General features: G+C 41.5%; 1 protein-coding gene across 9 annotated transcripts in view; it reads left to right on the top strand.

Moving 5' to 3' along the window:
- tenm2a (teneurin transmembrane protein 2a) overlaps positions 1–23712 on the top strand; it is a 230994-nt gene that overhangs the window by 75236 nt on the left and 132046 nt on the right. For 4 of the 9 annotated variants that reach the window (XM_026188689.1, XM_026188645.1, XM_026188654.1 and 1 more), the window contains exons 3-6: positions 5296–5340; positions 5453–5494; positions 6719–7012; positions 14235–14285. In XM_026188689.1, the coding sequence (XP_026044474.1) occupies positions 5296–5340; positions 5453–5494; positions 6719–7012; positions 14235–14285 (432 nt within the window). The remainder of the gene's footprint in view (positions 1–5295; positions 5341–5452; positions 5495–6718; positions 7013–14234; positions 14286–23712) is intronic. The other 5 variants (XM_026188681.1, XM_026188674.1, XM_026188666.1 and 2 more) reach the window with 3 other exon arrangements.

Below are 23712 nucleotides of genomic sequence, written 5' to 3'. Positions count from 1 at the left end.
ATATGGCCAAACTGGTGGCAAGTGGCATCTTGGCAGCTGCACGCTTGACTTTTCTCAGTTCATGGGCAGTTATTTTGCGCCTTGGTTTTTCCACACGCTTCTTGCGACCCTGTTGACTATTTTGAATGAAACGCTTGATTGTTCGATGGTCACGCTTCAGAAGCTTTGCAATTTTGAGACTGCTGCATCCCTCTGCAAGATATCTCACTATTTTTGACTTTTCTGAGCCTGTCAAGTCCTTCTTTTGACCCATTTTGCCAAAGGAAAGGACGTTGCCTAATAATTATGCACACCTGATATAGGGTGTTGATGTCATTAGACCACACCCCTTCTCATTACAGAGATGCACATCACCTAATATGCTTAATTGGTAGTGGGCTTTAGAGCCTATACAGCTTGGAGTAAGACAACATGCATGAAGAGGATGATGTGGACAAAATACTCATTTGCCTAATAATTCTGCACTCCCTGTATATCCCAAAATACTAAATGCTGGTTGGACGGTATGTTTCTGTGTTTTGTGGACAATGTGGAAAACATCAAAGTTCAGAGGTGTATTGAAACGTTGATAGTGTACTTTGCTAGGAAACAAAACAGAATGCTAGGAAAATGGATTTTTTATATTCATAGATTGTGCGTGTGTATTTGTTTTGTTTTGTTTTTTTGACAGGCTGCTAGTAACAAAGATACAATATAAAATTGTTGTCTGTTATGTGCAGACATAACACTAACTCATACCTTAAGTCAGGTGCTGTTTCTATGCTTGAATCATTCACAGGTCAGTGTTAAGTGGCTTACCAAACAAAAAATACATTAATATCTCCTTTTAACCAATATGCAGTTGTTGTTTTTTTAAACTCTACAATAAGCCTTCAAATTCCTGAAAATGACTGTATTGCCTCACTGGTACAAACAGTGTTTGTTTGATTTTTGTTTTTTTGTTTTTTTCTTTATTCAGCCAAACAGAGTCTTGTAGATTTATTTGGATTTACCTTCACAGACCTATCATTTGGTTGAAACACTGCATGTTATAAGCTGCAGATTTACTTGTTACTTTGCTCAGCAGTAAGTTTAGCTCCCTTTACCCGAGGTACAGTACATAATCATTTGGAGTATTCATGCGCCACACGCTGTGCCTCAGAAAAATAAGTGACATGGGGGAAATAGCAAGCATCTTGCTGAAACTTACAACAATACAATAGTGTGAGTGGGTATGGCATTGGCAGTGATCCATTAAACCAAATGTACTTCCCTTGATAAAACTCATTATGTGTGTGTGTGTGTGTGTGTGTGCGTGAGGGAGCGAAAGTGTGCAATGCACAGTGTATGTGTGTAAGTGTGACTGTTTGTGAGTAGACAGCTTTGTGGGATAGAGGGCCTATCATTAAAAAATCATTTGTGCTTGTTAGCAGTTTGACAGGCAAAGTATAGGCAGCAGGACTCTGCATTATGCTGGTTGACTTTCCTCCACCCCACCGTGTAATTCTGTAAAGGATGTAAAGCAGGCAGAACTTGTGGGTTTCATTGCCTGCAATTATGCTGCTTTTTTTCAGATTGAATAGTTTACAGTCCGGGCCACCCTCGGACATGCCATTTTCAGCATTCAAGGGAGTGCGAGTTCAGAACAAGTTCTGATTTGCCCTGAAGTGCCGAACTAGTGAACTGATTTGCTCCTCAGTGGAGGCTGCATCAAAATCAGGAAGCAAATGCCACTGTTCACGGTAGGTTCTCCAACAATCTCCTGACATGCGTAAAATTACTGTTAATAACAGTAAAAGCCTTATTTTCTTTGGCACAGCTAAGAAATGCAGAAATTTGTTGCTAATAGCAGCCAAAATGTGTCATTTCTTAATATTTTCCATTTTCATTTGCATCCAATTCTGAATTCATCTGCGCTGCACTTTAGTATGCCTGAAGAAATGAACTTCTCTTTTGTGTTTTCTTTTATCTGAATTTTGAAGCAATAAAAAATACATCTATATTGCTTCTTAATAAATGCTTTAGTGATGACATTTTTCAACAGATCCAAGAGAAAGGAAAAGGACAGGAGAGTCAGGGAAGCAGCAGAAATGACCAAGTAGAGAATAAACGCAGCTTGCAGTTAAGGGTCATGCTTCCCAGATCAAAAAATTCCCAAAATTCAATTTATCTTTATTATCTTATAACCTGTCTCCACTGAGTGCATAATTAATCTGTGCAATTAGACAAGACATAAGAGCATGCAAACAGATGCAGAGGAATTTAGTAGGGATTTAAGGATCCTGAAGCAGACCAACACGAACCTCACCTCTTCTGTTTTCCATATAGCTACAGGACCCTATCCTCCCACAGACTCTACCTGCTGCTACCTGACCTTATTGAGCTCTCATTATATTACTAATAGAGGCACAATAGTAACCTGAAGGAAGATTGTAAAACTGAAACACTTCAGTGCATAAACACCGACACAATGGGAGGATTATGTGACAGAGAAACTCTAGCATGGAAACTACTAGTAACAGGTATGCAAACGGAGCTTTAAAATGTGCAGTTTCACTGAGTGAGATTTTCCCTTAAGAACGCCTTTCAAAAGATTAAAATAAACGTTTCTGTTGCTGTAAATAGTTTGTGTGAATATAGGTTGTAAATAGTAGCAGAGAAAAGTGTGCACGTAATGGTATGCTAATTAGCCATGCACTGGTGTTGCTTATGCTAATTAGCCAAGTGAAGCCAGTTCAGGCCTTGTTGAAATATGCTAGCTCTGTCAGAGCTGTAAGACTTAAGTTTTATTGCCTGAAGATTCTTTAAAAAAAAAAAATCATAATATTATTATTTTTTAAATATCCTAATGAAGTGAAAATACTTTTGATTTAACTTTTTTTTTTAATATCAATATAGTCCAGAGACAGTTCCTTAAAGTTTGAGTGAGAAAGCTGGTGATTGAATTAACATTGTGTCAAAGCAATGAAAAATGATCCACAGTTTCATTTGCACAGGCTGCCGCTGTGCTACACTGTGTGTGAAGATGGGGGTGGGGGGTGCGCTTCCTTTTAAGCTGATAAGGGAAAAAATAGGGAGTGAAACAGAGAGTGAGGCAAGCTGATGACGAAAAAGGGGATCATAAGATGCGGTAGTGAAGACTGATGAAATCCTTGGTCATGGTAAACACTCTTTGCAGGGAGAGAGATGAAAAGAGGAAAAGATGGAGGTAGAGCAGACAGACAGAGCAGTGAACAAAACGGCAATAAAGTGGATTTAATGAAAGCACCTCAGCAGAGAGACAAAGAGCAGGGGGAAGGTGGTTGGCCTTAATGGGAATGCATGTTAAGAAAAGGGTCAAAGTTCAAGGTCTCTTTTTCTGTCTGAAGTAAGGATGGACGATATGAGACTATTTTCACAATACTATTATGCTTATATGGTTATTTTTTAAAAACCTACATCGGTGGTGGAAAATGAATAAACAGCTTTGCAAATCACTGTTTCCATGGTGATGAGGTGAAGTCATGTGTAAAATGAAGTGAGTATTGCATGGTTGTTTACGTCAAAAATGGGATTGCTAATGATCAGTATCTGTCTGCTGATTTTGATAAATATCTGAATGACTTCTGTGTTTTAAAAATGCCTTTCTAGCTATAAATATAACTTTTCGGTAGATTTTCATTATGATGCCCAAGCCAGTTCGTGGCAAAATATCACGGAGTGGAGATGAGGGTTGTGGATATTCTGTGTAGCACACCTAATTTTTAATCACGGATTAGTCTTTCTGATCATTAGATATTAGAAGCCAGGACTAAGATACAGATGCTGAGATAAAGTTTGCGACTAGAGAACTAGTTCAGTTCATTTTTATTCAGTGCATTACAATAAAAAACTTGAGCCACCCCTTTTTTCTTTAAATTTTGCTTCCAAGGAGCCAGACTTTCTTGTACTTTTTTAAAGGTGCTCTAAACTAATTGTTCTCCAGCCTTTCTAAAAGAAATTATAGGTTTTCTATGGACATTTGCTGATTTTTCACACATTTTCAGTGTCCTTGTACCAATTTTCAGGGGATTGGTTTTTCTGTTAAGTCACTTAACGCTGACATAACACTGACCTTTTTATGCTTGAATGATTAAAACATAAAAAAGCACGTAACTCAAGGTAGGAACAACTGTTGCGTCTACATGTGAAAGACAAGCTAGCAAAGAACCAGCTTTAAATCCTCTTAGCTAGCAGACGCCAAAGGACATCATTTGTTCCCAGTTCTTGTTGAATCTACAAAAAATGTCAACAACAGGCTGCCAGACTTTCGAATGTCCCTCGAGAAGCCTTGAAAACTGTTCATGAAGGCTACTTAAAGAAGTGACAAAAAGGCTTGCCTAAGAGAGTTAAGGCTGTGTTGAAGACAGGTGGTCATACCAAATACTGACTTTAAAGCATTCTGTTTTACTTTATATACTGTATAGCCCTGCATGTTTGCATATGTCTCAATTTTCAAATTTCCTAGTAAAATATACAGACTTTCGCAAAGTACTATATATTTGCAAGTATTATTGGTACCGTGGCGCACTTGAAGACTGATAAACTTGGGCCTTTAGTGAACAGAAGCTCTCTGGAACATCAGTAAAATCATGGTGGGATAGCTTTTGGCTCTTTGGATCCTGAAACTTGTTAGCACACAGACAATTAACAGACACAGATGTGAGCAGCCCAAGTTTGCTGCCAAAATGGCACAAGCCTTAAAACACACATTAATGCGCATAAGGGCGGGCATGACAGCGACGGTGTCGTATGGACGGACAGGGACTGATTTGATTAGAATTCAGTGCCACATTTTGCCCCCACATCTGTCATAATATCATATAACAAACATGCAATTGGTTTTCTGTTTGAGGAATAACTGAGATAGATTTTCACGTCTGCTTCAACCCCTCGCCCCAATCCATCTTTCTTTGAATACATAGTGCATAGGGCGGTGTCTCCAGCTGATGGTGATAAGGAGAGATTGGATTTTACATGTGTAATCACTGGTTATGAGATGTTAATTGTACAGAGCGGTGTCCTGTGGGATGTAACATTAGATACGTGCATGCACGCACACAATGCATACAAATGCACTCAAGCATACACTTAAGTGTTGTGTAACTGTGTCCACGCAGTGTTTGTGTAGACTAGCTGTGTTTGTAGCCCAATTATTGTCATTTTAGGCGGATGGGATAATCTGCATAAAAACTCATCCTGACTGTGATTGTGGAGTAGACGCTTTTCTAGCAAGCAGAACAGTTCTGGATAATTTGCTGACTGATGTTAAAGAACCCATGTGCTCTACTCTCTCAGGCCTCCTGGAGTTTTCTCCTGTCCTCCTGCGATACTTCATCTCAGGTATGAGTTCATCGACTTTAGTTAGATCCTGTAGTGTAAATTGCCAACAAATTGTCAAAGTCCCTTGGCTCACGGATTGTAAAGAAGGTTCCTTTTGTCTCCCTTTTATGAGAAGTGGGAGGAAAAGACAATGAAGCGAGGAAAACGAGGAATGGTAATACTCGCTGATGTCTTGTGGTGCTTGGGTGCCTTTGCACTGTAGCTTGTTGGAAGCTTGGCAAGCTGTAGCGCATTAGCCGAATCCACCTGTGGAGCTTTATACTTGCCTCTGCTCTCTAGCCTAGTCCATCTGTTTGCCTGAGTAGAAGTATAGAGCCTTTCACCACTTCCCTGGCTGCGTTTCCCTCCGCATTACTTTCAGCAGAACTCTCGAGTTCCGCCGAGCCTGTGAAGAGGAGCCGTGAAGATCCAGCAGACGATTCTCATCTGTTTAATTCCTCTTTCTGTGATTGCGTCCGTACGCCTGATGAGTCACAGTTAACCCAGTCACACAGCTGTGCGATTCCCAGCGCGCTGATTCATATAGTGTGCCGCCACAATGCCAACCTCTCTCTCTGCTCGCCTCTTCCTTTACCCTCCCTCACAAACTGCTAATGAAGTGAATCACAACTGTTTTTCCCCCGATCCCTTTACCCCAACAGCTGATGGTGAGCGATTGCATCCACAATACTCTTTTAATTAGTATAGAGAATAAATTGGTTGAGCATGCCTTTTTCCTTAATTGCTTTTTCCTCAGCTTGGATTTAATTGGGCCGCAGCTCTGTTTATTGATCGCCTTTGATGTGCTTTAATTTGGATAATTTTATATATTTATTTTGGACGTGACGAGTCGGTTTGTCTTGAGGGGAAGAGTGTTAGGCGGTGGGGCTGGTGCTGCAGCAGACTGCGGTACATTCGGCAAGCCTGGGGTCCAGCGTGCAATGGCAACTAGGTGGGGAGATGATCAAACCCAGAAGGCAACGAAGCAGCCCCACTAAAGTCTGAGAGGCCTCAAGTGAGCAACTCTTTGATCTCACATCAACACCTCATGAATGCCAATGTGGATCAGTAAAGCAAGGCAGCCGGGCCTTCTCAGCCAGCCTTAACAGGCTTGCAGGCCAGTACATATTTCTTCCAGCAGCTAGTTTTTATTTTGTGCCTGATTCATGCTGCGTCATCTCTCCCCCTCCTGCCTGCCACAACAAAGCGCAATTTTCCTCCTCCGCCTCCGTGGTTTCATAATTAGTGTGCTTCTCTGCGTGTGATGGTGGGTTTGTTTTCCAGACGTGCGTGAGCATTTGCTTGTGCGAGCATTCGTTTGTGCTAGTGCGATCAGTTTTGCTGCATTTACGCACATTATTCTCAGCAATCCCCTTAAACCCATCTTTCTCCTTCGCAGGGGGCAACTTCACCCTGGCTGAGCTCGGAGTGTGCGAGCCGTCTCCCCCTCCGCACCCCGCCGCTGTTCCCTACTGTCCCGACCTCGGCCTACTCCAGCGGGGTTACTCCCTTAGCGCTGGCTCTGACGCCGACTCAGACCCCGAGGGGCCGCTGTCTCCAGAGCGGGCCATCCAGCTGTGGGCCGGACGAGGAGGGGTAAAGTCCCGCCGAAGCTCAGGAGTGTCCAGTCGCGAGAACTCAGCCCTCACCCTCACTGACTCTGAGAATGATAACAAGTCCGATGATGAGTCAGGTAGGACAAAGGACTCTCAGAAGATCGAGATGTGTTTCATTTATTAAAGTTGAGGCCCATAATCTGAGAAAAAAAGAGTATGAATTCGATGAGAATGTGTGAACATAGTGAGGCTGATGCTCTGGGCTGATGTTATATGAAATGGGATCATGAAAGGGAATGTATGCATAAATCTTACACAATATTGTGAAAACCTCTCTCCGACAGACAGCCATTGCTTGAATTGCGAGAGAGTTGGATTTATTGATTAAGTCTGTTTGTGATCTGAAGAACAGTAGTTGGACACCCCCCCAGAGGGCCTCTTTATTTTCATCAATAGCACTTAGCCAAAACCCTCAACTCCACCCTTTTAAGCCACTTATCTGCTGATATCTCACCACTGGTCTGTCAGTCTTCAAAACAAGAAGATAAAAAAAACAACTTCTGAGCTTTTTTGGGGGGAGCGCCGATTGCATTTTAGCTTTTGTGAGAGGAGCTAATCTCGCTTCTCCAATTGCATCTTTTCTCTAAATCGCCCCGTGACTGCGAGAGTGCGTTTCTCCCAGGGGAAATCTCATTCCTCCGGCAACTTTGTTTATTGCCAACTTCCCATTTCCTTGTTAATCCTGACGCAGTCGTAAACCCGCGCACGGGCCTCACCGAGGTGTCAATGGAGGTTAATGAAAAGTGGATGGAAGGAAGAGCAACAGTCTAATTAATTGAATTCTCGGCAGCCGCACATATCAGCTGTGGATCAACCTCTGTTGGACTGTGAGCCTCAGAATCCGAAACAACTTCTGTCGACTGATCAAACTACTCAACACCTATTAAACACGTCAAGAAACACCTTCCCTGAGATGCGCTTCTCTTCCAACCACCCGATAATTGCTTTGTGGTTAATTACCAAGCTAATCTTGCAGCCACAGATATCAGCTGCAGACGCCGCTCTCACTCTCTCTGTTTCAGGGCCAGAGGAACAGCATTGAGCACTCTGTCGCCTGTTTTTCAGGACCTTGCAGAATTAGCTTCTTAATCCACCTCTGTATTGTGATAATCACTTGCCTGCAGTATGATGTCACCGAGTGTCGATTGTTCAGGCGATCAAAACATGTCGCTTGTCAGTGTCGCAACATAAACGTTGTCAAAAAAGTAGTATTCAAGTCTATTCATACGCTCCTGGGGGGGTCAGACATTCATACTTTTGATTATGCAGTACACGTCTCAAATCAAAGTAATTTTAATTTAATTCCACTTCAAAAGTTTGCCTTCTATAGAAGCATTAGGGAAACCACCATCTCACACCTTTAGGCCCGTCTCGTGGTTTCACAGACTGTAGATTTAGATCAGGCGTCTGCACTGGTGTCTCTGCCAGCATGAAGAGATCAGAGGCAACGCAGCAGCCTGATAAAAAGACGAGTGTATGTGTGTCTGATCAAGTCAATCCATTAGTTATTTAGTCTCTCTGAGTGAGGAAATCTCACCCTCTGCTCCTGCTTCTGCTTCCAAACAAAACACCAGATACAGCATACATCGAGCGCGTGTTGATCTTGTGTCGATTTTGCACACGTGCATATATGTTTCTGAGTTTGACATGTGTCCTATATCGCTTGTCTATCGGCGTGAGAGTGTATAAGTCTGAACCGTGTGAGTGGAAGTGTGAAACAGGAGCAGCGGGAGTGTCAAAACAGCAGGAGGAGGATCTGAGGGTCTAATAATAGAGATTGACAGAAGCAGACAGAGAAACAACATCATAAACACATGCTAACAAATCAAAAAGACGGTGACGTGCCAAAACACCAAGCAGCATGCTGCACCGCTCTCATCTCGCCGTGTCTCTAACAATCTTCAGAAGTCTCACCTCCACTTGCTTCTCCTCCTCCTCCTCCTCCTCTTCATCTCACTCCTCTCCCATCTTTCTTCTCCAGCTTTCAAGCTTCCTCTTGTGTCTTTCTGTTCGCTCGCACGGCGCCTCTCACCAGCTCTCGTTACGCTCCTGTCAGTATAGCTTGGCAGTGTGACTGACAGGTTTCAGTTTGAGGGTCTAAGGTTCCCCTTCAGGGTACATGTGGATGAATGTCTGCGTGTGCCCTATTGCAGATTTCACTACCAAAATAGAAAACCCACAGAAACCGTGACAGATATTACAAACCTCCAGGTTATTACAATTTGTGTTTGTGTGTTTTATTTTTTTATTCATTTTTTATTTTTTGTTGTCAGCAGGGCAACTGACTGAAGAGTCAGTGAAGTATATATTTACAGATTTCTTTTACTTCACATCTGTGATCTTTGTTTTTCCATTCTATGTCGTTATAACAGCGAACAAACAAAATACACACGTTTCCCTAACTGTGTAGTTGGACACCCGTATATCTGAGTGCCTAACTACATGTACTATTTTTGTATCTTTGTTCCTGGAGGAGGTGAAAAGCCTGGAAAACAATCAAAACAAAAGCTGAGTCAATAACAAATTAAAAAGTGTTATCTTTTTTATAGCAATCACGATGCCTGGTGCCTTTGTTAGTCTCAACACAATCAGCACTTCAAACTGTACATACACCTAAGGAGATGTTACATTAGAGAATCTTGAATACAGTTTTTTTCCCCGTTTTTTTACATTTACAGCCACTGCATAGGTAAACAAAGTGCACAACAAGTGTCACTATGTGTGATCTGAAGTGTTTGCAAAGTGAACTATATTTATGATTTGGGATAAAAACTGCATTCGAAAAAAGATTTACCCCATCTGTGCTTTTAAAATGGCTGTCAGTGTCTCACGTTGGGAAATATACTTTAGTTTACACTCACCAGCCACTTTGTTAGGTACACCTGATCAACTGCTCATTAACACAAATATCTTATCAGCCAATCACATGGCAGCAGCTCATTGCATTTAGGCATGTGGACCTGGTCAACATCAACTGCTGAAGTTCAAATCAGGCATCAGAATGGAGGGGTGGGGGGTGGAGCAGAGCAGCAGGTGTGGTGTTAGAGGAAGGCTTACCAACACAGCTGATTTCCATTGTATAATTGTGCGTTCCCTGTTTGAATAGGATGCTGGGACCTGACAGCGGAGCTGTGTGTACTGCACTAGAGAGAGGCGGCTGCAAAACTGCCTAACTGGAGTCACTGGAGACATTATAAATAAACATTCAACTGCCTGTAAAGCTGTGTGTCGCGGGTGCCTTCGTCACAAGTGACTTTGAGCTGATTGCTTTGAGCTGAAAAGAAGGCCACAGTAATCTTGAGCAGCAGAGAACATGACACGAGGTTCCTCTTCTGTCAACTAAGAACAGGACACTGATATTTTGAAAATGCTTACCAAAACTGGACATTAGAAGTTGCCTGTTCTGCTGCAACATTCAGACAGTACTGTCAGGATGGATCCACCCTGCCCTGTATTGATGGTTCAGGCTGCAGGTGGTCTAATGGTGTGAGGGACATTTTATTGGCACACGTTGGGCTTCTTAGTACCAACTGAGCATCAATTACTTGCTGGAACCTGCATGAGTACTGCTGACCATGTCCACCTCTGTATCACCACAGCGTAGCTATCTTTTGATGACTGCTTCCAGCTGAATAACCCTCAAGTTCGAGTTTAATAGTTTGTATAATAGTGAATATATAATATGTAGAATAGTGTATTCAAATAAATAGTAATTTATGTGACAAAGAATTAATGCAGTTCTGAGGGAAAAGGAGGGTTAGACAAGGTGCACTTAATAAGGTGGCTTGTTAATGCATATCTGCTGGTGTGACTGTTTTACAGGCCCTGTCACCATTCCACACCCATACATGGAAAGCAAAAGCAGCAAGAACATAGTAGCTGTCATCACAAAAGGCATCGATGAGATTAACACAAATAGACAGAGCTGATATGGGGATGGGTGTCAAGGGTCTGCAGAAACTGTAGGTTAAAGAAATCTAAATATATTTCCCTTTAAGTATCTATGTATATCCAAAAAATGGGAAATGAACAATACAAAATAGCTACGAGCTCCTCCTACTGACATTTTACATGTTGTTCTGTGAGCTTCATCCACTGATGAGGATGAATTGACCATTAAGTGAATAAGTTACCGCTTAAGGAGCAGTTTGAGTGTATTCATTTCCCCTGCAGAGCTCTGGTATCTGTCACACCAGCTTCCTGAATCTAACTCTCAGTTCATAAGAGAGGATTTTTCATTTTCTGGTTTGTTTTTCGCTTGTTTTCATTCACTGGTAAATTCCTTTTACAGAGAAGTATGCAAAGCCCGTTAAATTAGTTTCATAAACGCAACTCAGGGATTTCAAAGTTTCCCTACATCCAGTTTTATTGTCGACTATTGAATAAAGACACTTCCCGTTTATTGCCCCTTCCAGACACTATTAAAATAAAGAGACTAGAACGTTGACTTGGCAGAGCCAATGCAAGTTTCTTTAGCGGGAGACAAACAAATATGGGCATAGTGAGCAGCATTTGGAGATTTCATTTTGGCAAAGTGGAGGAAGAGATTTACTGTCACACTGTGCACTGCCTCGTAAAACGTCCGTCTGGAAACACAGGCAGGAGAACAGGAGTGCTTGTAAATTCCCACAGCAGTGCCTGATGGTCACATCCAAACTGCATTGATCAGAAGGGAGAATGATTAAAACATGCATTAAATGAAATAAGATCAGGCTCTGACATTGATTTAAACCTGAAGCCCAGGCCAGACTTTATGGCCAAAATCCATAGTCCAGCGCTCCTCATATACTTCTGTGTGTGTTTGTGTGTGTGGTCCATATGCCTCTGTGTTTTCCTCTCATTATACAGCAGCCATTTAAAGAAAACATACAGAATCAAATTCAACTTCAGCATTGTTTCCCATTAATAAATCTTGCCTTTACCCCGCCTGCCAACTTTATATACACAGACTAGCCGCTCAGTTGAGGACCGGCCCAAATCACACATGCATGCTGATTAGCTGTTTTCAGACAAACTCCCTCTCCTCCTCCTTCCTTCTCTGGCTCAATCTCTCCATCTGGTTGACTGGATAATAAATCATGAGGTTGTATTGTGACGTATGTGACAGGATGTATTAATCTCATAATTAGAGAATGAAAAGGTGGCGCTAAATTTAGTCTGGCCTTTTCTGACTAACCCTGCCCCCGATCTGGGCTTGCTCAAATGCCTTAATTCCCCTCCTCGCAGAGCCTTTCTTCACTCTGTTTTTATTAAGGAGCTTTGCTGTGATGCTTTTATTATGCTAAAGTGTTAATTCTCTTTTTTGAAAAGACCAGAAACAAAACTTTCCAAATGTCTCTAAAAACATCTGCAGTTGAGAACTTTTTTTTCCCCTTTTGTTCTTTTCTTTTTTTCATTTCCTTGGTAGCTGGAGCTGTAATTATGCTTTATAAAAGCAGAGTTGGGCAAAGTGATTCCTCTGATTAACTAATCAAATCTACTAGCACAGGTGGCAGAGTGCCTGCACCAGCGCTGTCCTCTTTTTTTTAATATTCCCCCACAATGTGAACCGTAAATCAAACTGCATTCAAATCGGCTGACAGAGATTTTTCTAAAAAATTTTTTACCTTAGACAGTCACGGCGCTCAAGTGATTGTCTTGTAATCAAGGATATTAAGATAATGTTTAATTATGATCATTTTCGTTTTGAATAAAAAGTGCTTTATACTATGCAACGCAGATTATAATTATATGCCACAGAGTGACTGTAAGACCTTTTTCTTGCTTTCAGGTGTTAGCAGTTAGATTTACACTGCAGCCACTCTCAACACGAGTAACTCAGTTCGTGCCTCGCCTGTCTATCAAATTCGAGCAACACTTATAGAGTTGGGCTGGTGGGGTCCCCCAAGACCACTGCTGTCCCCTCAGGGTCTCTGTGAGTGTGTGCGAGTAAGAAACTGAGAGTGAGAGCACGCGTGTTTGTGTGTTGGGAGGGTTGGGGGCATTAGCCTCTGATTGAGTTTTCAGAGAGCAACGTGGGGTGCGAAAGGCTCGACAATGGTCTAACAGAATTAGTAGCTTGTGATGAATGGTGTGTGAGAGCAGCACTGACAGTTCGCTTTCAGAAATACACACCACTGAGAGCGTGCGCATGCTATGTGTATGTGTGCGTACACCTCCATACTTCACCCAGCGGTTCAAGGACTTTTTGTCCATGTACTAAGCGCCGTGCATGCCGGAATGAGAAAAGTGGTAATAGACACACACACGCGCATGCAGCATCCATCTGCATGCGTATGTCCTCTGGTTAAGCCAAGGGTTTGAAATATGCCCCGCAGTCAGGATCAATAATGATTGGTCTATTCAACATGGTGCTCATACATGCTCACACACTCGCACAAAATTAAGCGATGAATAAAAAATTTTCCCTGTCCTTGTCGAGCATTTCTGACTGTATGGTATTGCTGGACCTGGAGCTGATAATACACATGCACAAAGACGGGCAGGCAGGTCCACACCACAGACACACACACAGATGCATAAGAGCAGTGTTTAATAAAAGCCCCGGGATATCGATTTCAGTAGATGGATGCTAACTCACATTAAGGGAAGGGAACCGGGAGTGATAGAAAGGCAGAGAAGAAGAGGAAAACCTAAACGATGAATAAATGGAAAGAGGATGATGAGGGAGGGATTTTCCTATACAGCTGACAAAGAGGGCAGTCAAATATGCGTTATTGTGCCAACTTGCTGGTGTAAGCAGGCAGTGAGGGTCCACTCATAGTAACAATATTATTATCAGTTTTTAAAAAGAAGTTACACACATTGTAAAATATCGTTTGTGTTGGACTTGTAACTTGCTGACGACTGTGCTGCCATCCTAATAGGGAATTTAGTGAGCCGTAATGGGCTCTCATGCCATCGTCAGAACCTGCCTAGAGAAAGAGGGGGGAAAGGAGTGTAACGGTGAGAAGCAGCGCTGAGAGCAAGCTGAGAATTCTCTAGTCAATTATGAGTGATCATATTTTCCTCCGCGTGGTGCTGAAACGACTTTTGTAGTTTAATGGTCAGCGCTTTGCCTCCTAATGAAGGCTGGAAGTATCAGGCTGAGAACAAGAATGAGTATAAAAAAAGGCAGATGATCGGAGGTTAGAAGACTGAAATTCGCTTTGTTTTTGTTTTCGTTTCTCTGATTGTCTTGAGCACTTTCAGTTTTGTTTTTGGTTTGTTTCTCATGCTTTCTCTCTTGATTTTTCACAATCTTTTTTTTGTTTGTTTCTTTTCTCTCGCCTTTTCTTTCTTCCATTACTTCTGCTCCAGCTTACCTGGATGATGAGGATGATGACGATCCATTCGGAGACTATGTGATCAGTAAGTCACAACTGACTGTAGCCTCCTTGTGATTATTGAACCCATTTTAGATCCCCTTGTATGTGATGTGCTACGATATTTAACTGGTAGTAATATGCATTGTTCAAACAAATTACAGGAACACTCTGAAAACACATCGGGTCAATGGGAAAAGAAATATCATGCTGAATATCTACACTGATATAGACCCGATGATGTGTTAGGAACAGAACGCTGTGACATTGTTTGATGGAAATGGAAATTATTAGACTACAGAGGGCAAAATCAAAGGCACTGCAAAAATCAAAGTAAAAAACCCCCCGATATAGTCCATTTTACCAAAGTTTCGTTACAGCAACTCAAAATAGTACTTAATAGTTTGACCACGTGCTTGTATGCATGAGACATTAGATGGTGTCCTGTAGGATCCCCTCCCAGATCTGGAGCAGGGCATCACTGAGCTGCTGGATGGTCTGAGGATGCAATGCGCCGGATGGACTAAAACATAATGTCTCTGAGGTACTGGATTATTGGAACGTATTGGATTCTGGTCTGGCAAGCATGGGAGCCAGGCAGTGGTATCAATTCCTTCATCCTCCACTGCCTATACACTCTCGTCACATGAGGCTGGGCATTGTTGTGGACCAAGAGAAACCCAGGACCCACTGTATCAGTATAGGGTCCGACAATGGGTCCAAGGATTTCATCCTGATACCCATTTGCAGTCATGTTGAACAATGTTACAGGCAACATAGAGTTTTCCACGGCATCTCCAGACCCTTTCATGTCTGTCACATGTGCTCAGGATAACATTTTCTTTCTGTGAAAAGCACAGGCACGAGTAGTGCACCTGCCAATTCTAGTATTCTATGGCAAATGCTAATTGGCTCAATCGTGCCAGGCAGTTAGCACAAGGTCCACGAGAGGAAGGGTGTTGGTTCCTCAGACTACCCTTATTAAGTCTATTTCTGTTTGTTTTTTAATCAGACATTCACAGCCGTGTCCTGCTGCAGGTTTGCAGCTTTCAAAGTGCTCACCCTGTTCCTCATTCAAAAAAACAGCAGATACCGGTCCCGCTGATATGTTAAGGACCTTCTACAACCAAGTCAAGCTCTCCTAGACTAACTGCACGTCTCCTGGAATCTCCTCCGTGCTCTAGACATGGTGCTGGGCGACACAGCAAACATATTGATGTGCCATCCTGCAGGAGTTTACACCAAAGCATCTGAAACTGATTAACAACCCCCTCTGCTATTTAAATGACCAGATCAATATCCCAGAAGTTAAATTTATTTGATGCTATTCTCTGATTAAAAAGTGTTCCTTTAATTTTTTTGAGAAGTGTATATTAGTTGCTGTGTATAGGCACTGCAACCTATGTAATCCTATTTTCTAACTTGGCTACCGCTGGAAATTATTATAGCATTATTTTCCTATCCACGCTTTAAATCAAGACTTGACATTTTCATCAGTCCATCATTAGACAGTGTCAGGATGTTGGGTAGAAAGGGAACAGTAAAATAATTGGTTTCCGTACATTACTCTTGTGTTTCATCTGATACAAGACGAAGCCACTGTTCTTCTTCACATGCCTCATCTACATTTACGAGCGCCTCTCATTATGATCTTCTGTTCATTAGCACACGTCCAACTGGTTAATCTCTTTGCACTTGATCAGAGAAAATTTCCCAGAGGGTCCATTTTTTTTCTCCTCCTCCACTATTGAAAAGTCAGCCATATTTACTCCTGTTTCAGAGATTGTTTGTCTCTGTGAGCGTGGGTTAGTGTTAATGCTCGCGTTATTGGGCCGCAGAGTTTTCATCTGTTTTTATTAGTAAGAAGTGGTAGAAAGGAGTAAGAGCAGAGTGCGTATTAGAAAAGGAAAATAAACATTTTTTTATGTTAGAGGTTGAAGGTTATTTTTTATTTAATACCATTATGGTTCGTTTAGCAGGATTTTTCTCAAGTTCGCAACCTTGAAGGCAATACAAAGGTATTCATTCACGTGGCAGCAAAGACGTGAGGAGATGTTGGAGCGCAGATTATCTAAATCGGATCATGTAAAGGTTTATCTTCTTGACATATTCTGACCCACACTTTTACAATAAACAAATAACGGAGGGCTGTGACACTGACACTTTCAGGTTAAAATTGTTGCTTCATAAATTCACAGAGTTTGCTTTTCTGGCTCAGTTTAAATCCTTATGGAAGCAAAGTTTTTACCTTTGATATTTGCTGATGATAATTTCCCTCAATGCCTTATTTTATTACTTTCTGTCCGTGGAAGCAAGTCAGAAATATACTATTTGCTTTGCGCAGTGTTCTGTGGTGAGTAAATAGCATGACTTCTCTGGAAATTAAAATCTTAAAAAACTGTATATTGCATTTGCCTTATAGCGCACAAGAAATACAATAGGTGGGAACGGCTTTATTGTATTCGCATGCATTTACTTTGAGAGTGGGTAGCAATAAAAAAAGAAACTATATCAATTTAGGTAAATGGAAAAAAAAAGATGAGAAAGTTCCCATCTAAATCGCCGGCTCCTCCCTGATACTAATATAGAACATACAGTACGGTCATCAGCCAAATCCTGACAACTGCACAAATCAAAAAACTCTCATTCTCCGACCACCAGTTCTGCAATTATTAAAGCCGTATTTCATTTCGGTGTATTTCAACTCTGTTTCAGCGCTTCAGTAGCACCATGGGCTTTAAATATCATTTAAGGTCCATGTAATTTATATTTAAAATGAAAGAATTCAAATTATAAAATAAAATTATTTATCATGTATTTCCTTGTTTAAATTAATTTAACTTCAGCGACATGCTATATGAGTATAAATACTTAATTGTGTAAAGCAGCCAACTATCTTTATGCACATCTTTGAAGATGACAGCCTTATCAACGTCTACAATCTGAAACCAATAACTGACAAACTGTCTACTGGCTAAATCATTCATACAGATGTCAGATGTCCAAAGAATGATATACAACCCCACCAGTCACTGTAGAGGACAACAAGCTACTCTATCATCAGTCTTCTCAACAGTTATATTGATATGAGCTCCAATGTTCAGCATGCATAGGTACATAACTAGACCTGAAAAGACCTATACAATTATTGTGCCTTTTTGTTGTGTGTGTCTCTTGCTTGTTTTTGTTTTGTTTTGTTTTTGCTTATTCATCTGTTAACACTCACTTCTATATGTCTAACATTTAATATATATGCTTAGAAGTTTTTTCCACTGTTCTCACACTTTCTGAAATAGTAGTAACCTTATACTGCCAGATCATTTTGGACATTTTTCACAAATCTCGTGGTACCCAGACGATAAACCTTAATCACTTTGGTGATCTGACTTTCCCTGTATTAGCATAAATGAAAATAAGTCAAAATTATTAGATGAATTTGATCCAGACGGTGATGTTTCGCTTGGGATGAACTAAAGCAACACTGTCGGTTTCCTTTTGATGTTTCCTTCCCACATTCACATTGATTTTGACTTTGCTTTCCATACAAAACACAATCACCCTATGGACAAAACCAGGGCTTACCAACAGGGCATGGACCTCTTATCTAGTTAGGGGGTGATCAGTGACTGTAACTGTTTAATGACCATAAATAACTCCATGGTTCAGTGATGTGAAGAAAACAGTTTCTTTTGAGCATCCCACTGCTGCTCCAAACCAGACTGATGGTGTCCCAGTAGAACATTGTATTCTAATTTGATAATAATTGCTGTGCACTTGTTAATGTTCTTGTCTAATGTGTGTATAGTTTCAGAGTGGCTGCGTGGCTTTGTTTGGGTGATGACAGTGGGTGAGAGAGTCTTGGCTGTCTCCTTCCAATAACGCTATTAAATCAATATAGGCTTTTTTCTTTAAATGGCACATATAAAATGTCACACTGACCAATCACAAACCGATTTGTTGGCTAGTACATGTGGGTTGTAACAGCAGCCACGCTGTGGGAGTGTAATCCTATGTTTCTGACACCGCCTCGGTTTTGCTGCAGGCTCACTGTAGTCGCCAAAGCTCCAAACATTTCTCACAGCGCGATCTAGGATCGCTGTTCTGGATTGATGACCTCAGAGCTGACCGCGTTCCTTTGACGACAGCCATCTTTCTTTTCAGACAGCGTCACACAGTGTAAAAAGCCCTTCCAGTTGGTTAAATAGTGTGATATCAGTAATTTCTAATAATATATAATTTGTGAAAACAGATACTTTAGATGGTAAACTAGCAGAAAGCTTGCAGCTTGTCACAGAAACAGAAACGAACAGCATCAGAACATTTTGAACTGCCATACAGTGTTAAAAAAGTAACCATTAACAAAAGACATCTCTAGTGTGCTTTTGATGCTTTATTCTGCTCTCAGACGTCGCTGAATCATGTAACTATTTTGTTTGTTGAATATTTGCATAATACATGAAGCTGTGAGATGAGAAGCGACTAAAAAGACAGAAAAAAAATGTCACAGCATTGGTTAATGTCACCACCGGTTGAAGTGTGGATGACCCTAGGGTCTTGTGATTAGGGCACTCTAGAACAATATGGAAGAGTGAGTTAATTACAAACTATAATATGTGTAAATAATTTAAGGATACATTTTACAGATTGACAGTACAGTCATTGTAAGAAGAAAGTATGCACTCTTGCATTACTTAGGTTTTATGCATCTGGATAGAAGAAAAAGTAATGTGGTTCTGACTTGAAGTAACAATTTTCTGTATGACTTTATCAGTCTTTCGCTTTCGCTGTCAAATTTCATAGAGAGGAGATCATGGTCGACTCAGTGGCCGCAAGGTACCGAGATGCTGTGGCTGCAAAACAAGTCCAAATCATTACCCCTCCACCACCGTGCCTGACAGTTGATATCAGGCGTTGATGCTGTGTTTGGTTTGCTCCAAACACGGCGTTGCATTATTGCGAAACATCTTCATGTATGTTCAGCTGTAACTTTGCAAACTTGCGCTGCCATGTTCTCGTTAGAGAGATGAGTCTTTCTTCTGGCAGTCCTCCCAAACAAGCCACAATACTTGTTCAGCCTTTTTCTGATTTTGTACTGTTATCAAATTTAACATGCTAACTGATGCCTCTAGAGTATGAGATGTAGCTTGTGGATTTGTTGTTTGTTTGTTTTTTTTTCAATTTCTATGACCCATCAAACCTTAGAAGGGAAAGAGCGAGCCTTTTCTTTTCACCGTGATTGTATTTCTTAATGTTTAATTAAGATCTAAGTGCATCACAGAAAACATTTCAACCTTACTTTTATTGACTCTTCAACATCACCAGTGGTGGAAAGTTGCTGACGTATATGAAGACAAGAAGTTTGCATGTGTTTTGCATGACAACAGCAGTATGAGGAAGTTAACGGGCTGGAGACTGCTGACAGATCGTAAACTGCATTTATTGTTTGGAAGTTAGCAGACACAGTGTCCTGATGAAAAATCCTTTGGGACGAGTAGTTAAAAAAAAGTACAAGCTGTAGAGGGCAATTTTTATGAGTCAAATCGCAGTGAATAAGAAGGGAAGCTGCGGGAGACCAGATACCATTCAGAGGTTGTTCCTCTGTAATTTTTTAAATGAACAGTCCCGGCAGCTGTCGCTTTATTGTTCCAGGATACAAATAAAAAAGGAATGAGAATCAGTATTATCATTAGCAGAATGGAATCAACAGTGTAGTTAATAAACCTTCGAATTCCCTTTTCTGCATATTTAAAAATAGAACGCATCCAGTAAAATGTTCAAGCAACAACAACAAAAACAACCCATACTACTATGAGCTGCAGCGTTAGCATTTCTGCTTTCTCTAATTCAACACGTAGCAGCTGCGCTTGGCGTTCAGAGCTTCCTCTTCCAACAGAGTGATTATGACAGGCTGATTGGTGTTTTGTGTTCTTGGGGATGAGAAGATCGCTGATAGCGAGGGCTGGGCTGGGAGCGGAGAGAAAGGATAAGAGAAAAATGGGGATGATGCCTTGTCGCTCTCGAGTAGAAAACAGGGATCAAGAGATTTTAGGGGAGGAGAGGATGGAGTTAAAAACAGGCGGTAGGAAGGGGTTAGAGCAGGGAATTTGAGGAAGATTCTAGTGGATTGTGGGGGAGAGGATGTGGTGAGTGATGGATAAAGAAAGAAGGGAGATTTGTAGGAGGAGCAATTGAGAGTAAGATCCAGATTTAACAGCACAGTAGAAGAGATGGCTGAGGATTAACATTCTGTGACTGTCTGCAAGTGTCGGGATAATCTCTGGTGTCCTGCAGTGCACTGTGGGAGGCCCACCATTGCTATGGGGGTTGAGGCCTACCACCAGGGCTGTCACTCCATGTGCATGTGTGAGTCCTCGTGTGCGACGCTCAGTCTAGGTGTGGCAGGTGGAATGAGGTGCTGATTCCAGCCCCCCCATCATGCTGCCCTCTAAGCAGCATGATGGATATGAACCACGGGTGTCGTGAGCTGGACGCAGCACAGGTGCTTTTCTTCATTGTCAGGGTAACCCTTACTTTACAGCTAGCTTATCTCAAACTCTTCACTTTTCCTCTCTGATTTAAAAGGGGGGAAATTCAGCAATCTGGCATACTAAGTGCACACGTTTCCCTTCTGTATGTAGTGCGAGGAGGTGAGTAGATAGCGCCTTACAGAGTTTTAATCCATATTGATTTGTGCTTCATGCTGCCTCACCGAATGGAGCGCAGCACCGCGGGGCATCACACAGCATGGCGAGGCATGCAATGGCGTTACCTTGCAGGTCTCTGCCGGCCAGTGTTTGTTTATGTGTGAAAGAGAAGGAGTGGGAGATTACCTGATAAAAAGGCAGGTACAGTCTGGCAGCAGAGAGCAACATTTTTAATAAGAGACACCTATAGCACACATGCACCCACCTATGGAACGTCATTGCTAGATTAAGATTAAAGAGGTGCTCTCGCTATTGATGATTACTGTCGATGACTGTTTCACACATACAGACTTGAAGTAGCAGGTTCCTCTTATGAGCCTGATGCTTGCGAGGGTGTTAGGCATTACAGTAGCAAATTTAGGTAATTATCTCTGATTGGACAGTTATTTTCTCTCATTGCCACTAGTGCTGTAGTGGTAAATTAAAGTGTGAATAAACCTTACGATATCTCAGTTACACTATCCAACAAGCACCACTGTGATGAAAAGATGTACCCATCAGTCGTGTCACATATAACACATATATAGTAATTCACTGGTTTTAAACACGAGGCACAGACCATCCTTCCTCATGAATTTGTTGCATTCATAAAACCTAAACACTGTGCTCAGTTATTGTATGGATACCAAACGAAGAAACAGACTCCGATTAAAAGCGCCCTGCTCAGCAGAAACAAGCAGGCAGTGGTAATGTCAATATTTCTGTTAAAACCATTTCTTCTCCACTCAATACTTGCTTTAATAGGTTGGCTTTGTTTCACGGCGAGTCAAATGGGAGGAAAGAGACGAGATGAATAGATCTATATTCGAGTCGCTAACCTCTAATTGTGCAAGTCTTCTTTGTTTTGCCACTTAATACTCAGCGCTGGCTAATCATCAGACAAGTATCTGACTTTATCCTCCATCTCCATAAACGGGGATGGAGACAGCCTGGTATCTCAGCTGGTCCCAAATCTTCCTTTTTGAGCCCTTTCCATGGCAAAGCCAAGTATCAGTTGTACAGGCAGGCAGTCAGGCGAAAGCCCAGAGAACAGAGAAATATGACTATTTGGATTCTCATCAGCTGCCATTTTCATAATGTCTTGACTTTACAAAAGAAAAAAAAACCTAGGAGAAGTGTTCAGTCTGTCTTCATCTCCTCTCTTTTCTCCATTTTGTCAAATTGGAAGCTTTGTCCGGTTTATGCAGGAGTATGTCTGTCCTGCCCAGTTGCAATCGATAGTGCGCCACGGTCACCTTTGTACGTAATCAATGGGTCACTCTAGACTACCCCATCCATTGTCCCCAGTGGTCCCTTTGCAAAGTCATAACTATCTATTTTAGGAGACAACAGCAAGTTGCTGATATCCGTTACAGTATCCTACATAAGCTTATACTTGAGATCAGTTGCAGAGGGATGTTTTAAAAAATTGGTATGAATTAAAATACTGTAAAACTATATCTTGATGCCGAAGGTTGTAAGCGTGTGCACAAAACACAGCCGCCTCAGTAGTAGCAACCATCAGCGGTCAATGCCAACAGATCTGCTTTAAATTAAAACAAACAGCAGCTTTGTATCTATTTCAGCAACATTTTGCAGGATTACGACATCACTAAAATGCTGTTGTTGGTTGAGAGCATATGCTAAGGATTAAAAGAGAGAGGCAGTCCAAATCCTGTTCAAACCTTCCTGCCATTATACTTCCACACTGGCACTGCTCATTGCACAGAAACAGTATTAAAGTGCCATAGAAAACCATTAGTTGTTTTTCTCAAACACAGAGTCGTTTAACTGCAACAAGTATCATCTGACAAGTGTCTTAAGATCTTAAATCTAAAGTTTATGATACTAATTGTTCTTCTTGTACCAATTCAGAACTGTAAATCTGTTGTAGCTGTGGGTCATTTAACAGCAGTGGGTTTTAATTAAAATGTTAAGTGATGATAAACATCTATAAAAGATCTGATAAAATTGTTTAATCGTCAATTAACAGTAGATCTTTGGAAATGAGAGAACCACATTATGTCAGGATGGAAAGAAAAAACCTATTTTCATTTCCAGATTCTGGCAAAACTGCTCATGTTTGAGAGGTACACACAAGGTGTCCTTTGGCATGAGTGCCAGTACTCAGTGGGTAATTGCAATGGTGAGATGGGTCTTACTCCCAACTTATTGCACATACAGTGGGGCAAAAAAGTATTTAGTCAGCCACCGATTGTGCAAGTTCCCCCACTTAAAATGATGACAGAGGTCAGTAATTTGCACCAGAGGTACACTTCAACTGTGAGAGACAGAATGTGAAAAAAAAATCCATGAATCCACATGGTAGGATTTGTAAAGAATTTATTCGTAAATCAGGGTGGAAAATAAGTATTTGGTCAATAACAAAAATACAACTCAATACTTTGTAACATAACCTTTGTTGGCAATAACAGAGGTCAAACGTTTACTATAGGTCTTTACCAGGTTTGCACACACAGTAGCTGGTATTTTGGCCCATTCCTCCATGCAGATCTTCTCGAGAGCAGTGATGTTTTGGGGCTGTCGCCGAGCAACACGGACTTTCAACTCCCGCCACAGATTTTCTATGGGGTTGAGGTCTGGAGACTGGCTAGGCCACTGCAGGACTTTCAAATGCTTCTTACAGAGCCACTCCTTTGTTGCCCGGGCGGTGTGTTTTGGATCATTGTCATGTTGGAAGACCCAGCCCCGTTTCATCTTCAAAGTTCTCACTGATGGAAGGAGGTTTTGGCTCAAAATCTCACGATACATGGCCCCATTCATTCTGTC

The sequence above is a fragment of the Astatotilapia calliptera genome, chromosome 2 (assembly GCF_900246225.1).
Source record: "Astatotilapia calliptera chromosome 2, fAstCal1.2, whole genome shotgun sequence".
In the NCBI taxonomy this organism is placed as follows: Eukaryota; Metazoa; Chordata; class Actinopteri; order Cichliformes; family Cichlidae; genus Astatotilapia; species Astatotilapia calliptera.
This window is presented reverse-complemented; position numbering and strand designations above follow the sequence as displayed.